Here is a 13,803-nt window from a genome sequence, read left to right on the forward strand (position 1 = left end):
ATAATTATTATTATTGCTATTATTGTTGAAATGAATGAATGAATCCCTGGTAATTATGACCAGGGAATCTGAAATATTCACAAATTGTTGCAGCCATTTGTCCAAGTGTGCCCAGTCACATCATCACGGCTCATCATGCAGCGTGCAGACAACATTGTGACAACAGACACAACCCCCAAAAAAACACACGTCACAGTCAAAGTTTAAATAAAATCATTTACAACATCATTATGCATTTTAATTTAAGTGGAAAACCGGGTCTTTGTACCTCAAACTCTCGTTGAAAGCCCTGCGTGTTGTGAAGCTCGGCCACGTGTTTGACAAACTCCTTCACTGGAAAACTCGTTTGCTTGTCTGGAAGATAAAAAGGAAACAACACTGAACAGGAGAAAAAGAAGGAGGAGGAGGAGGAGAATACTATTTGTATTGTATTATTGTATTATTGCGTCGTGTTACTGAGTTATATTAAGGAGTCTGAATATTGATGGACAGGGATCATGAAAAGGTAAACCTCCCCGTGTGCTCATGTTGTGGCCACATTTTTGGAACATTTGGCATATTAGGAAAGTGAGAACCTCTCCATAGAGTAAGGGCATTTTTGGTAAGTAAGACAGTTAAGACAAAAAATGACATTTTTCAAACTTGAAAGTGGTGAAGTTTCAGACCTACTTAGGAAATCTTGGCTAGTTTTTGAAAGTTGACATTTTGGAAAGTGAGGACATTTTTTCTGGTCTTCACTTCTTCAAAGGGCTGCTTGAGGGTGTAGACTTGGTTTTAAGGTTACTGTTGGGGGCTGGAGAAAGTATTACTCTTCCTGCAGATTATTACCTTAAAAGGTTTTTTGTGGAGTTTTTCCTTACCTGAATTTAGTTTAATGATAGGAAATGTTGCATGTTGTAAGGATTGTAAAGCTCTTTGAGGTAAATTAGAGATTTTGGGCTGCGTAAATAAAACTCTTGACTTGGCTATTATGTCTGTCATGTGAATATGTTTGTGTGCGTGTGTGTGTGTGTGTGTGTGTTACCAGATGTTAATACAGCCATGGACGGTGCAGCAATGACTCTGGGTGATGAGCTGTCGGCAATGTAGAAATGAGCCGTCTGAAAACAGGTCCTGCGGGAGAAAACACACACACCAGAGTGAACATGAAAATGTATTGTCATGTAAAAACTATCATTAACTTTTCTAAACAGAATTGAATAGAGAATGAAATGGATAATTTCAACACTGAAAACATTGTTTGGTGTTTTACATAAATATATAGATACCAACTATTATCATCACACACTGAAAACCAATAGAAATGTTAGAATCCATTAAAGTATTTGTATGTATGTATGTACTGAATCAACTGAATGGCAGAAAATGCTTTTGTTTTCATGTGAGTCTGCGCTGGCCCAGATTTAGGAGAATACACGGTAATCTTCCCATAAACACAGCAAAAAAGATGTTCTGTTAATCCTTGACAAGTTTTTAAACGGATGAGATCTTCTCTGATGAACCTGCGTTGTCTCGGCCAGAAATGGGCATCAGGGATTATCACAAACAGGAAAAAAAAAAAACAGTAAAAGCGTTGAGCTCTGGGATTACAGACGCGTTTTGGAGAGAACATAAACAGTTATTCTCTCAGTGAGTCTGATGACTGTTGAGTCGCTCAGACATTTAGACCTGTATAAATATATATTACTTGCATATCAAAGGTTATATTTCTGTGTAACTAATAGGAATAAAGGACCTTTTACATAGAGCTTCTCGTGAATAAATGCTATCTTTACTAATATTAACAATTCCTTACTACTGTTGCTCTGTGTGTATAACTGTTTGATTTTCTCACATTCTTCAATCATCCGTCCAGAAAAATATCATTTTAGTTAACCAACTAAGTTAGTTAACTAACTTTTGCATTTACAGCAGTGCCTGTTGATGTGCACTGTCCCTGTTAAATACACAAATAGCTACATAAAAAACAAATGGCAGGACAATGAAAAAAAGGCAAAATTATCACTTCAAAATATAAGTATTTATAAGTATGTGAGTGTCTTATAGTATTCATAAGAACATCAGAGAAAAAAATGTTACATGTATCAATAAAATCCCTGCAGCAGCATCCAAAAAACATCCAAAAATTGACATAAAGCTGAATTTTCTAAATCTGTCCCACAAATAATAAACTTTATATTTACAGACTTCAGCGATCATGCACGCACGCACACACACACACACACACACACACACACACACACACACACACACACACACACACACACACACACACACACACACACACACACACACACACACACACACACACACACACTTGATGTGTTTTACTTCTTTATCTACAGAGACTGAAACTACGTAATCGGATTATATTAGTGCAGGATGTAAGGACCTCAACAAGAACTTCAACCTAAAATAGAAAAACAGCCGTTGCTCATTAAAACTTGCACACAGTCTTATATTTTCTGCTGTTTCTGGCACTGAGCACATTCATTATCTGTATTGAGGAAGTTTGTCTGCAGGTGCAAAGAATTGAAAATGTATCTGATGTGACATATCTAGAGGTAACATTTTGACTGGAGACTGATGAACATCTTGATTTTGCTGTTGTTCGATTTCTTTTTTTTAAAAATCTTTTTCATGGTCCTGAACTCCTATAAAAAGATGCACAGATTAAGTTGGAACTGATCAGATGCCTTCAAAAACTATCTAACTACATGCTAATTTGCTGTGCATCTCTCAGCTTGTCGTAAACTTGTAAAGTCGACCAAAATCTGCTTAAACTGCTTGACCTCAAATGCACAACAGCAGTATCCAAATGAGCACTGCGTTGTCAGGAGGGAGTGAAAAAGGACACAACACCAGCAGGATTAGAGCGGTTTGGCCTCCTGCCGCTCGTCCTACAAGACGCTGACACGATTCCTTCTGTCTGACATAATCAGGCGGATGTCCTTTTCTATCCCCCGACCCTCTCTGGACGCTCGCAGCTGGGTGGACGCTCGCAGTGCTGCAGCCAAGGTACATCCTTCCCCGAGGATTAATCCCCCTGCTCCTCAGATTATTACCAGCTTAGCACTGCTCAATCTTGGAGATACAACAACAAGCAGGGCCCAAAACAAGAACAATATGATGAGTCTCCGGCGCGGCAGATGTGAAAACAGTATGTGAAAAATATGACTAAAAGTGTTTACACAGCACTTGACAGTGTGTCCTTGATCGGATTTCTGAAGTTGGTTATTTCACGGTCTAAGTGGGCAGCACAAGAGGGTAAGAAGAAGATAAGAACAAGAAAATAAACTTTTGGATTTTTGCCCTAAATAGGCATAAAAAATACTAAACTATTCTTAAAGACACTTTTGTTTGATTCAAATCTAGTATTTCATACACCAGCACTCACTTCCTTATTTTCTAAAGAAACAGAAAAAACATCAAATTGATCAGCAATAAAGCCAAGACATTGTCAGTGCGATAAATGACTTATCAGCAGGAAACTGCTAACTCCATACGTGTATGGAGGCCCTTCTTCAGCAACCATAACTCCTCTATTCTAATGGAGCATATTGTTAGTGGATCCAAGTTTATTGCGTTAAATGGATAATTGATCAAAACTCTGGTGCTCTAATGTTAGCACAGCTAATAACTGAGTAAAGAAGCAATAAAATTTGCGTTCTTTGGCAAGTTGAGCCCCTGGGGCATCAGCACTTGTGGGTTTGATTACAGCCTCAAAATGGTCCGAAAAAAAAGAACTTTCTTCTGAGACTCATTAGTCTAGTCTTTTTCTGAGAAATTAAGTCTATACTGTGTGAGAAATTGACACTGAAGATCTCATACAACACTGTACTGCTCCCTTCACACAGGGGAGGCCCCGATGCTCGACTGAGTGAGACGACAAGCACGTCAGGAGTCTCTAGTGTGAGAAACCTCACCGGTCCTCAAATGGCAACTTCATTAAACTGTACCCGCAAAACACCAGCCTCGACATTCACAGTGAAGAGGTGACTCCAGGATGCCGGCCTTCTAGACAGAGTAAAGAGGAAAAAGCCATTTGATGCTGGCCAACAAAGATTAAGAACACAGACTTTGGACAGAGGCAGATTGGTAAAAGTGTTACAAACACACAAATCTAAGGTCGAGGTGTTTGAATCACAAAGAAGAGCATTTGAGAGGAGTGCTTGACGCTATGTGTCAAGCATGGTGGAGGAAAAGTGATGGCCTGTGGCTGCTTTGGTGCTGCTACAGAGGGAGATTTGTACAGGGTAAAAGGGATCTTGAATAAGAAGGGCTGTCGTTACATTTTTCAACGCCATGTCATACCCTGTGGACGGCGCTTGATTGGAGCCAGTTTCCTCCTCCAAAGGGTCAATGACCCCAAAGCATAGCTCTGACCTATGCAAGAACTTCATAGGGAGGAAGCAGTCAGCTGGTATTCCGTCTATAAATGAGTGGCCAGTGCAGTCACCAGCTCTCAGCCCTATTGAGCTGTTGTGGGATTGGCTTGACCATATGGTGCATATAAAGTTCCCATCAAACCAATTAAACTTGTGCTTAAGGAAGCAGAGGGTGAGTTTTTTTCAGATAACTGCAACAAATCGAAGGCTGGAATGCCAAAGGTCTGCCAGGCTGTAATTGCTGCATATGGAGGATTCTTTACCGCAAGCAAAGTTTGAAGGATGAAATTATTATGTCAAGTAAAAAAAAATCATTTCTAACCTTGTCAATGTCTTGACTATATTTTCTATTCATTTTGTAACTCATTTGATGAATTAAAGTGTGAGTTTCCATGGAAAACATGAAATTTTCTAGGTGACCCCAAACTTTTGAGCGGTAGTGTACGTCTGAAATGAAAAACGAAAAACAGCATCTCTCAAGGTCAACCTAGAGAAATCAAAAACACTGCTGTCAAAAGCGAGCGGCGCTGACGGCTGAAAGCCTTCATTCAGTCCGCCAGCAGCCGCATCAGCAGCACAACACAGGAGGTATTGTTTGTGAAGGGGCTGCTGGTGAGCAAACACACACACACACACACACAAGTACACACGCACACAAACAAAAACACTCAGAACAACACAAGATCAAGACTGAGCCTGTGTGCGAGGAGATTCAGCTTCCCAGTCTTGTGGCTTAAGTCTCTACCCCCCCTTCCCATATTACATGACACATGATGGGGTTGAAGGACAGGGGGCTCCAAAAATGGAGGAGCTGTGTGGATTCTGAAAAATACTGTACTGACTACTCACACCTATACAGTCAAGAAGTCAATGATGAAGACAGGATGTTGCTGCAGGACTTTCAAGGATTACATTGACAGTTCATTGAGGAGGTGGTGACTCAACGCGCCATCTTTTTTGGTGATATTTAATGGATTTCTATAGATAAATGCAAAGAAAAGTGTGGGATTTGGATACATCCTTAAGGGCCCTTTTAGCATCCCTGAGGGACAACACAGAGAAGGGGGTTACAGGTTTTGATGGGGCACAGAGAAGTCCTCTGCTGGAGTCAACTAGGTGCATGGTTGATTGTGGCTGCGGCATTAATCCGCATGGACCACCATACACACTTTTAAATAAACAAAAAGAACATATATTGACCATAGTGCACATTTTCAAGGTGCTCATATTACCCAAATGTCTGATGAACTTCTCTTAGGTTAGGACTAAACTGCCAATGATGCACAGTGTACAATATGCTTTACAATGACTGGCTCATTCACAACTATGCGGCTAGTGACGTACTGCATATTGCACAGACAATATAACACTATAGTGTTAAGATTTACTGTCCATGTTTGTGTTTATTAAGGGGAATCAAATAGCTCCCTCAAACAGCAGAGCCTTTCCCCACTAAACTGTATGACTGTATAACCATTTGCAATAAATGGTTAATTCCTTGGCAAGAACTGTCTGACTGAAGTGTGATTGTTTGATAATGGAATGATCATGTTGCTCTGTGTCTGCTGCATGTGTGAATAGGAATCCACCAGCTTGTTTAACGGTAACAGTTTTATAAGATGATAGATCATGTGTTTCAGTTGGCCCTGCTGTGGACCTTTCCTGCCCTCTAATGGCCAAAACAATCAAAATAAATGCAGCTTTAAATATGGCAGCAGCACTGACCTCCAGTAGATGAGGATACCGATGAGGACGATCAGGCCGAAGACGGTCAAAGTGGAGATGACAGCCAAGGGAACCACAGCCTTCCTCTCTCTTTCCCTGATCGAACCAACTCTCGACTCGTGGCTGCTGTTACTGGCATCTGGAGAGAACGAACAGAAGAGGATAGAAATTAAAGGTGCTGCAGGGTGTAGAAAAGCGGTCAAAGCCATTGTCTGCTGCGTACTGGAGGTTTACTATTAATGTGTCTCTTAGAGGATAAGCTGCTCTGGTTACAGAAATGTAATTCATTAAACCTTAATTGGGAGAGCCAGTGACATTTACAGTTTATCAGTGACGCCCAACCTTGTTTTTCTGATTGTGTTCAGGTATTACAGCTGACTCAATATGGAAATATATCTTTTAAATATAGTTATAATTTCTTTTGTTATCTATTCCTCAATCTTTACAAAATATCTCCTGGCAACTGCAAAAGTACTCCAGGTTAGGAATCACTGTAGTACACTATTAACACGTACAATTTAAAGAGAAGAATGAAATATGAAAATATGAATGTTAATGGCTTATTTTTCTGTCCATTACTGACCTTGGCATTAATGATGTTTGTAGCATTTCAACAGCAGAGTGCTCTGTGTCATAATGCCCTTTTCAAGTTTCTTAGATCTGTGGCCTTTTTCATTTGGCTTCAAAATCAGTTTGTAAGAAAACGCTCGTCGTCGGACGTATCTAGTGTCTTTTCACATAAGGACTTGAACACATTACATTGGCCCCTCCTGAATGATTACATACACACATTTCTTGAATGAAAGACTGATGTCAATGTGTTGCTTAAACTCAGCTATTCACTTGGTGAGTAAAATGACGATAATTATCATTACTGGTAGAAATTATGCACAAACTACCAAATTAGACTTGAGTTGTAATAAACTGGAATTATGCTGTGAGAGTGGGTTGGAATATGCAACCTTGTTGGATTCAAAAATGGAAATCTATGGGAAAATTAGACTAAATTTCAATCAAAAACTCAATCTTCACATTTAATGCCATGACGCATTTATGTTTCCGGGAATCTAGAGCAAAGAAATATCATGTTTCTAATGTGATTACAGACAGACGGTTTTGTAGTTAAAGGCTTCTAATGAATAAAATAATTTAACGCTCTACATCCAAAGGCCCATGGAGAAAATGACATTCATAATATTAACCCGGATTGTTAATACTTGTCCATTTTCATGGGGTATTCCTCAAATTGTACATGCATGTCCCCAGCCCTCTTGATGTGCAACATACTATATCAAATCTTTATGAGGAAATGTATGAGGAACAACAGGAGGACATAACATGATTTTTAATTAATCTGATGAGCTCCTTTCTGCCTCCAGAGCAGCTTGGCCCTCTTGAACCGTTTGCAAAACTAAAACTCCAACATTCTCAGGTCTTAAATAACTACTTCAGAAAGAAACATGAACTGTATTAACAGCCCAGCACGGAAACATGATGTACCACCATTCACATTCACCCACCTACGACACAAACACTAAACTTGTCGCATTCAAACCACCTGCCAGAGCACTTGAAAGACACATGGAGACTCACAAAGGCTCATAATCAAAAGTCCATCACAGATCAAGCGAGAACACATTCATCGAACTGGAGTCAATCAAGCAGCATAATTGTAACTTTGAATAATGCTAAAAGAAAACCTGACGATTGAACCTGACCTCACTGAGCTGCTGCTGCTGAATTCTCCCTTTATCACCTGATAGCCAGTAAGGAGAACACTAGTATGGATTAACCTTTACTGGGAGATTGTTACAAAGAACTTACCTCTTCTGAACAAAAATGAATGGCTGGGTCAGCCCTGTTGACTACGTGATAAAAGGCCTGTTGTGCGCTTTCTACTCTGTGCACCTTCAGAGTAAAACCCACCCATTCGTTCAATCATCAGTCCAACAGTCTCTCAAAAACCCTGGACACACTCATGGTGATAATGGGCAAAGAAAAGAAAAGGCTTGGACAAAAGATGGGAAAAGGTTATTTGTTCCGGTGCAGACACTGAAGAGACAAAGTGACTCAAAGAAGATCTGATGAGAATTAAGGACACAAAACTTCTAAAGATTTTAAACTAAATAATAATGAACTGACATCTGGTCATCAGAATGTCAGGGGCACAGATAGTGAAATATACTGCAAAAGTTAGGACTGTATTTTAAAGGACCACGTCAGTGTTTTTGTCCAAAACAGTACCATAAGTTTTTAGAGTTATTTCCAACCATGTAGGCAGCTACTGTTTTAGTTCAACTCTAAGAGAATTAAAGTCAATTTTATTCATATAGCCCAAAATGACACATCACATATTTGCCTCACTGGACTTTACAATATGTGCAACATATGATGCCCTTGATCCACACACCATCTATGCGGACAAAGAATTTAAGACTTTATGAGACTTGAAACTTGCTGCACATAGATTATTACAGTCATAGTGAATGATTCACTCCCTTTATTTTCCATTCGTTAAAGTTCAGTCTTTGACATGTTGTAAAGCTGTTGCACAAAGACTCTTTTGAAATAATCCACTTAATGTGCTTTCAAAGATGCTCCGACAACCAAAACTAGACCAAAAGCACAGCATTTATGAGCTCTGTTGCTGAGAGAATGAATAGATATAATAACACATCAGCTCAAAAAGTTTTCAAACAAGTATTAAAATGTAACTTTTAAGTAGCTGCACAAAAACATTAAGGCAAATTTAGTTGACTGTGATGGATTATCTGTCTGCAGCAAGCTTTGAATCTTTACAAGCTGATTTTCATAGAACTAACAAATAAGAGCTGCCTGTGTGGAGGGAAACTGGTCTACAAACTGATGGGATGGTCTATAGTTAATAATGCAAAGTAGAACCAAATCAAGACAAGGTTCTACCTTTCCCAATCTCAGTATATTAAGTAGCAATAGAAATTGTAGTATACATGATGTGTTATTAATAAAGCACAACATGTAAAACCACCTGTATGGTTCTTTAAAAAACATGGTCCAGCGCTCCACTAAACCTGTGACAGGAGTTTATTCTGATTATTGGACACTCTGTATGATTTTTAATGTAGAACTGTCGAAATATTCATGAATTGTTCTATTTACTGGGGATTTTGAGTTATAGTAGAGACTGTATGTAGTGCAGCGTAGTCAGACACATTGTAGGTGGGGATGGCGGGGAACAAATTAAAGCTTCAAAGAACTTTGCTGCACTCTAGTGGCCATGACGGGTAACATCTGGGATTAGAAGACTGCTGTATTTGTCTAAAAGTTATAAACTGCATTTCTCAAATTGGAATTGGGGATTTTGGACGTCATTGTAGGTACTTTAATATAACAGAGCTTTAATTATACTGGATGAGCACCCACGGTGGTGAACATGTTGAGTTGAAAGGATTTCAGTGTTCATTGACACATAGCCAAAGAAAATGCTGTTTTGTTGACTGTGTGACTTAATTGGTATCCTAATTAAATACATGACAATTTTTTTTACCAAGTGTGCACAATCGCAGCCTAGATAACTCTTCCTCACTCAATCACAAGCCTGTAAAAACTATTTTCAATATAATTTAGGCATAGAGTGACCATGTGTCATCGGGACAACGCATCTATACTACAGCATATTAAAGATTTGATGCACGCTCTCTAATTTAATCAAATAACATTTTTCAAAATATCTTTGGACTCCTAATTACTATAATATATAGATTATTTGTTTCGCTTACATACTTAAAAACATAATAAAGGGATTAAAAGTAGTGAATAGTAGGTATGTACTGAAGGGGCTGAAGCTTTTATAAGTTAGATGGATGAATTAAGGAAACAAGTGTGCTTCTCTTGCACAGATTCTCAGTTTTGTGCTCTGCCTCAGAAAAATAACTTTTTTGTTTATCTCAAAACAGGTAAAAGGCAACACTCCAATGGTAGTAAACAATTAAAAGAGTCACTACTTCTTGATCGGTTTTGATTTTTTTTTTAGCTACTGGACCAATGAATCATGCAACAACTAACATGTAACCAAATGAACACCTCAAAGGTGATGAACAAATTGAAAAGAAACCCCAAAGATAATAAATACAGGAAAAAAAAAAAAAAAAACACAGATTAGAAAAACAGAAAATAAAAAACAGAAAAGCACAACACTTTTATATAAAATGCAGCAATAATGTTATCTATGTGATCTAGACGTGTGGTGACTTTCTTTTTTTTGTTTTACCAGTGGAGAGTTGCCTTTTTTGCCCCCTCATGGCTTAACTCAGTGCAGCAGTATCATACTGAGCTCTATGATAGACTGACATCAGGGTGACCCTACCAGGCCTCTCTCACCTCTCAGCCCCCCACGACCTGATATTAATGATTGATGATTCTCAAATGATGATGAAGATAGAGATGGTACATTCATTGAAGTTACGGGGTCCTGATTGGTGACGGTTACGGGTGATGTTTTACCTTGCATGCATGAATTTTCTCACTTTCGCTTTCCCAGACAAAAATGAAAAAATGAAATGTAGTTTGTTGTTGATAGATGGTGGATTAGTCATCTTTTTGGTGTCCAGAACTCTTCCTGATCCCTTGGCATTTTGCAGGTGTAATGCAGATTTTAGCCCACACGGACGGCTTTTTTACCTGCAACTGGCTCCTCTTCCTCTGACTCTCTTTCTGTGCGTTCGGAGATACTGAAGTCAGAGGACGTCTCGTTGTCGTACGGGCTTTCACCTTGCCCCGAGCCGCTCTCTTCCTCCCCACCCAGCGACCAGGGTGGAGCTGAGGTTACTGCAGGAATGGTTGGCGTCGCTGTGCCTCCTACCTCCGAGGTAATGGCACTACCACTCTCGCTTTCAAAATAGAAAGCTGAAGAGTGATCTTCCATATCGTCAGGGGTCTGGCCAGACTCAGAGGTCGTAGATGGGGGAACCGTATTAGTGACTTTGGTTGAATAAGGTAACGCAATCTCTCCAGAGCCCGAGGTTTGAACCCTGTCCCACTCCTGATCTACACCTTCCTGGAAGTCAGGGGACACGGCTGAGCCGGAGGCACTGCTGCTAGTGTCTAATGCCTGTCTTTCTGGGGTGGGGGTGAAGGGGAGGGCTGTGGGTGAGGAAGGGGGGGCAGGGGTTTGTAGGGCGGAGTTCACATCTGATGCCGAGAACCAGGGATCCCCGACCCCAGACGCTGTGGCTGCAACAGAAACGGGCAGGTCACTAAGGGTGGCTTGGAGAAGGTGGGAGTGTGAGGAGGACGATGAGGGAGAGATAATGCTATGAGAGAGTAGACGCTGGTCTAAGGAGAACCCATCAGAACCCAGCATGGACGGAGAGTGTAGAAGATCGTCTATACCAACACCAGAGGGTGAAGGGAAGCCCACACTAGAGTAAAGCTCTAAGCTAGCAGAGTCCCAGGCTGAGGACGGCAGGGGTAGATGAGGAGACGCATGCAACCAGGACGAGGACACTGACGGCTCAAGAGAACAGCCACATATGGGGTCCACATTGCTAGCTAACGAAAACCCATCACCGCTGACCTCGGGGAGGAAAGACTCTATTGTGCTCCCCATGGCGTACCTCGAGTCCTCAAACCCAACCGAAAAAGAGCGGGATAAGCCTGGAGTTGAACCAGAAATGGTGAAGTCACTAGAGAGGATAACTGAAGGCTGGAGGGTGGGGCTGAGAGACCGAGAGACTGTTGAGAGTGATGGATCCCAGGAGGATTCAGATGACTCTGCAGCGACGGTGGTGCTGGACGGATCCAGCACCATTTGAAGAGGAGGGGTACCGCTAAATACTGAGTCACCTGAAGTGACCACCGTAGGCGAAGACCCAGACCCAGACAACAATTCACCATCGCTATCATTATCATCGGATGTAACACCAGGGAAGACGAGGTCAGTCTCCCGACCAGACAGGGGGTGCGAGGAGTGAGGGAGGTGAGGCAGGGTGGAAGCGGAGAGTGTGGGGGTTGAAGGAGAAGCCGGGTCTTTGCTAGACAGCGGCGCGGTAGCGGCATGCTGGGAGTCCGATGCAGAGGCAGACAACACAGGCCAAGAGGACGGAGGGTCATGCAGGCAAGTGGAGGGGGCAGTGCTTGGGTCCGCAGTGTCACACAGAGGGGAGGAGGCGAAGGAGGAGGAGGAAGAAGAGGGAGGGAGGACAGGGGGGCGCTCACCGTTGGACAGCGGCTGTGTGGTCTGCAAGAGAACGCCACTCAACCGGACAGAGGTCGTTGTAGATGACAAATGAGGCATGCTGGGACTTGTGCGCGTATGCGGAAGAGCTTCGCCCGAGGAGGAAGGTTGGAAGGTCGAACTTTCTGTCTGGATCTCTGGAAGACGTCCGGGTCCAGCAGACACACCTCCATCAGTGGTGGTGTCTTCTTTTGCGGCGTGCACAACTCCTTTGACGGTCCGGCCCTGGATGAAGGAAGACGGTGTTGTGCTGCTCATGTAGCTGGTGCCAGACCTCAGTCTGGTCGTGGTGGTGCTGTGTGAAGAAATACTTTTACCACCATTTGTCTTTGCTTTGGTGAACGTAGGAGCAGTAGAACTAACACTGCCTTTTGTTTTTTCAGAGGAGTCTTTTGGACTGATACCTCCAAAAACACCACCTGTCTTTGTACTGGAATATGAAGAAGTAGTGGATGTGGAAATGAAGACTTCCTTGGTTGTTGTTGTGGAGTAAAAGGGAGCATTGACATTGAAGTCAGCACTGCCTCTGGTATCTGGTGGCTGCGTCGAGGGCCTGCGGCTTGCCGTCTCTTCAGAATGGCTCCTGACTTGACTGTGCTGGGTGGATCTTACCGGGGTAACTGGATCAGTGGTGGTTTCCCTCCATCCAGATTCTCTTGCTGTGGTTCTGATGCCAGGTAGAGGTAAAAGAGGTGGTGCGGACGTTGTGGTCCCTGGTGATTTTGTAGGAATCCAGGCCAGATCATAATCTTCAGTTTGGACTGGTTCATTCCAAGACAGATCAGGGTCATAGTTGCTCTGTTGGCGAGTGAAAGGTTTGTATAAATAATAGTGATGGTTCTAAGTGGGAAAATAAACGAAGAAACATAATAGGCTTCCTTACCTCAGCGTTAAATTCATCAGACTCTGGGTCCGGTGCATTTTCTGAGAAAAGGCGAAGGTTGCATCATTAGTTATACAAAGTAATTCAAAACATGACTAAAATGACTGCAAACTCGTGGAATACATAATTCAACACATATTTTGATCTTTCAATTTATCTGAGTTGTATTGAGGTTAATTTCCTGAAAATGTATAAAAACCATTGCTAAAAAGCAGAGACATGTCACAAAGGGTAAAACGATTTGAAAAGTGTGATGAGAGCATCACAGAGGTGAAAACAAAACCTGAGACATTGTGTTTCTGGATTTTTCAGCAAAATGAAAAGAAGGTACATTGAACCTAAAAAACCTTAATAATAATCCATTCAATTTGGATGTGAATATGTTGCTCTTGATGATGTAAATGTGTGAAATGACAGTAGGAGAAAAAGGAAAAAGGGAAAGGTTGAACACACCACCTCAAGCAGTTTGTTGGCTTAATGATGAACACAAGACCAAATGGTGACAAACACCCGCATGCAACATATCAGACATATTTGGACTTTCATGCATAGACTCCCTCAAAGACACAAGCAAACAAAGAACATCTGGAACA

The 13,803-nt window shown here is 41.4% G+C and overlaps 1 protein-coding gene across 1 annotated transcript in view; it reads right to left on the reverse strand.

The window, feature by feature from the left end:
• The window catches only part of ptprz1a (protein tyrosine phosphatase receptor type Z1a), an 80,481-nt gene that overhangs the window by 13,844 nt on the left and 52,834 nt on the right, over positions 1–13,803 (reverse strand). The window contains exons 11-15 of the mRNA XM_070830138.1: positions 13,211–13,251; positions 10,773–13,125; positions 6,114–6,252; positions 1,025–1,113; positions 269–354 (exon numbers count right to left, since the gene is read on the reverse strand). Coding sequence (XP_070686239.1) covers positions 269–354; positions 1,025–1,113; positions 6,114–6,252; positions 10,773–13,125; positions 13,211–13,251 — 2,708 coding nt within the window. The remainder of the gene's footprint in view (positions 1–268; positions 355–1,024; positions 1,114–6,113; positions 6,253–10,772; positions 13,126–13,210; positions 13,252–13,803) is intronic.

Source organism: Pempheris klunzingeri, chromosome 5 (assembly GCF_042242105.1).
Source record: "Pempheris klunzingeri isolate RE-2024b chromosome 5, fPemKlu1.hap1, whole genome shotgun sequence".
NCBI lineage: Eukaryota > Metazoa > Chordata > Actinopteri > Acropomatiformes > Pempheridae > Pempheris > Pempheris klunzingeri.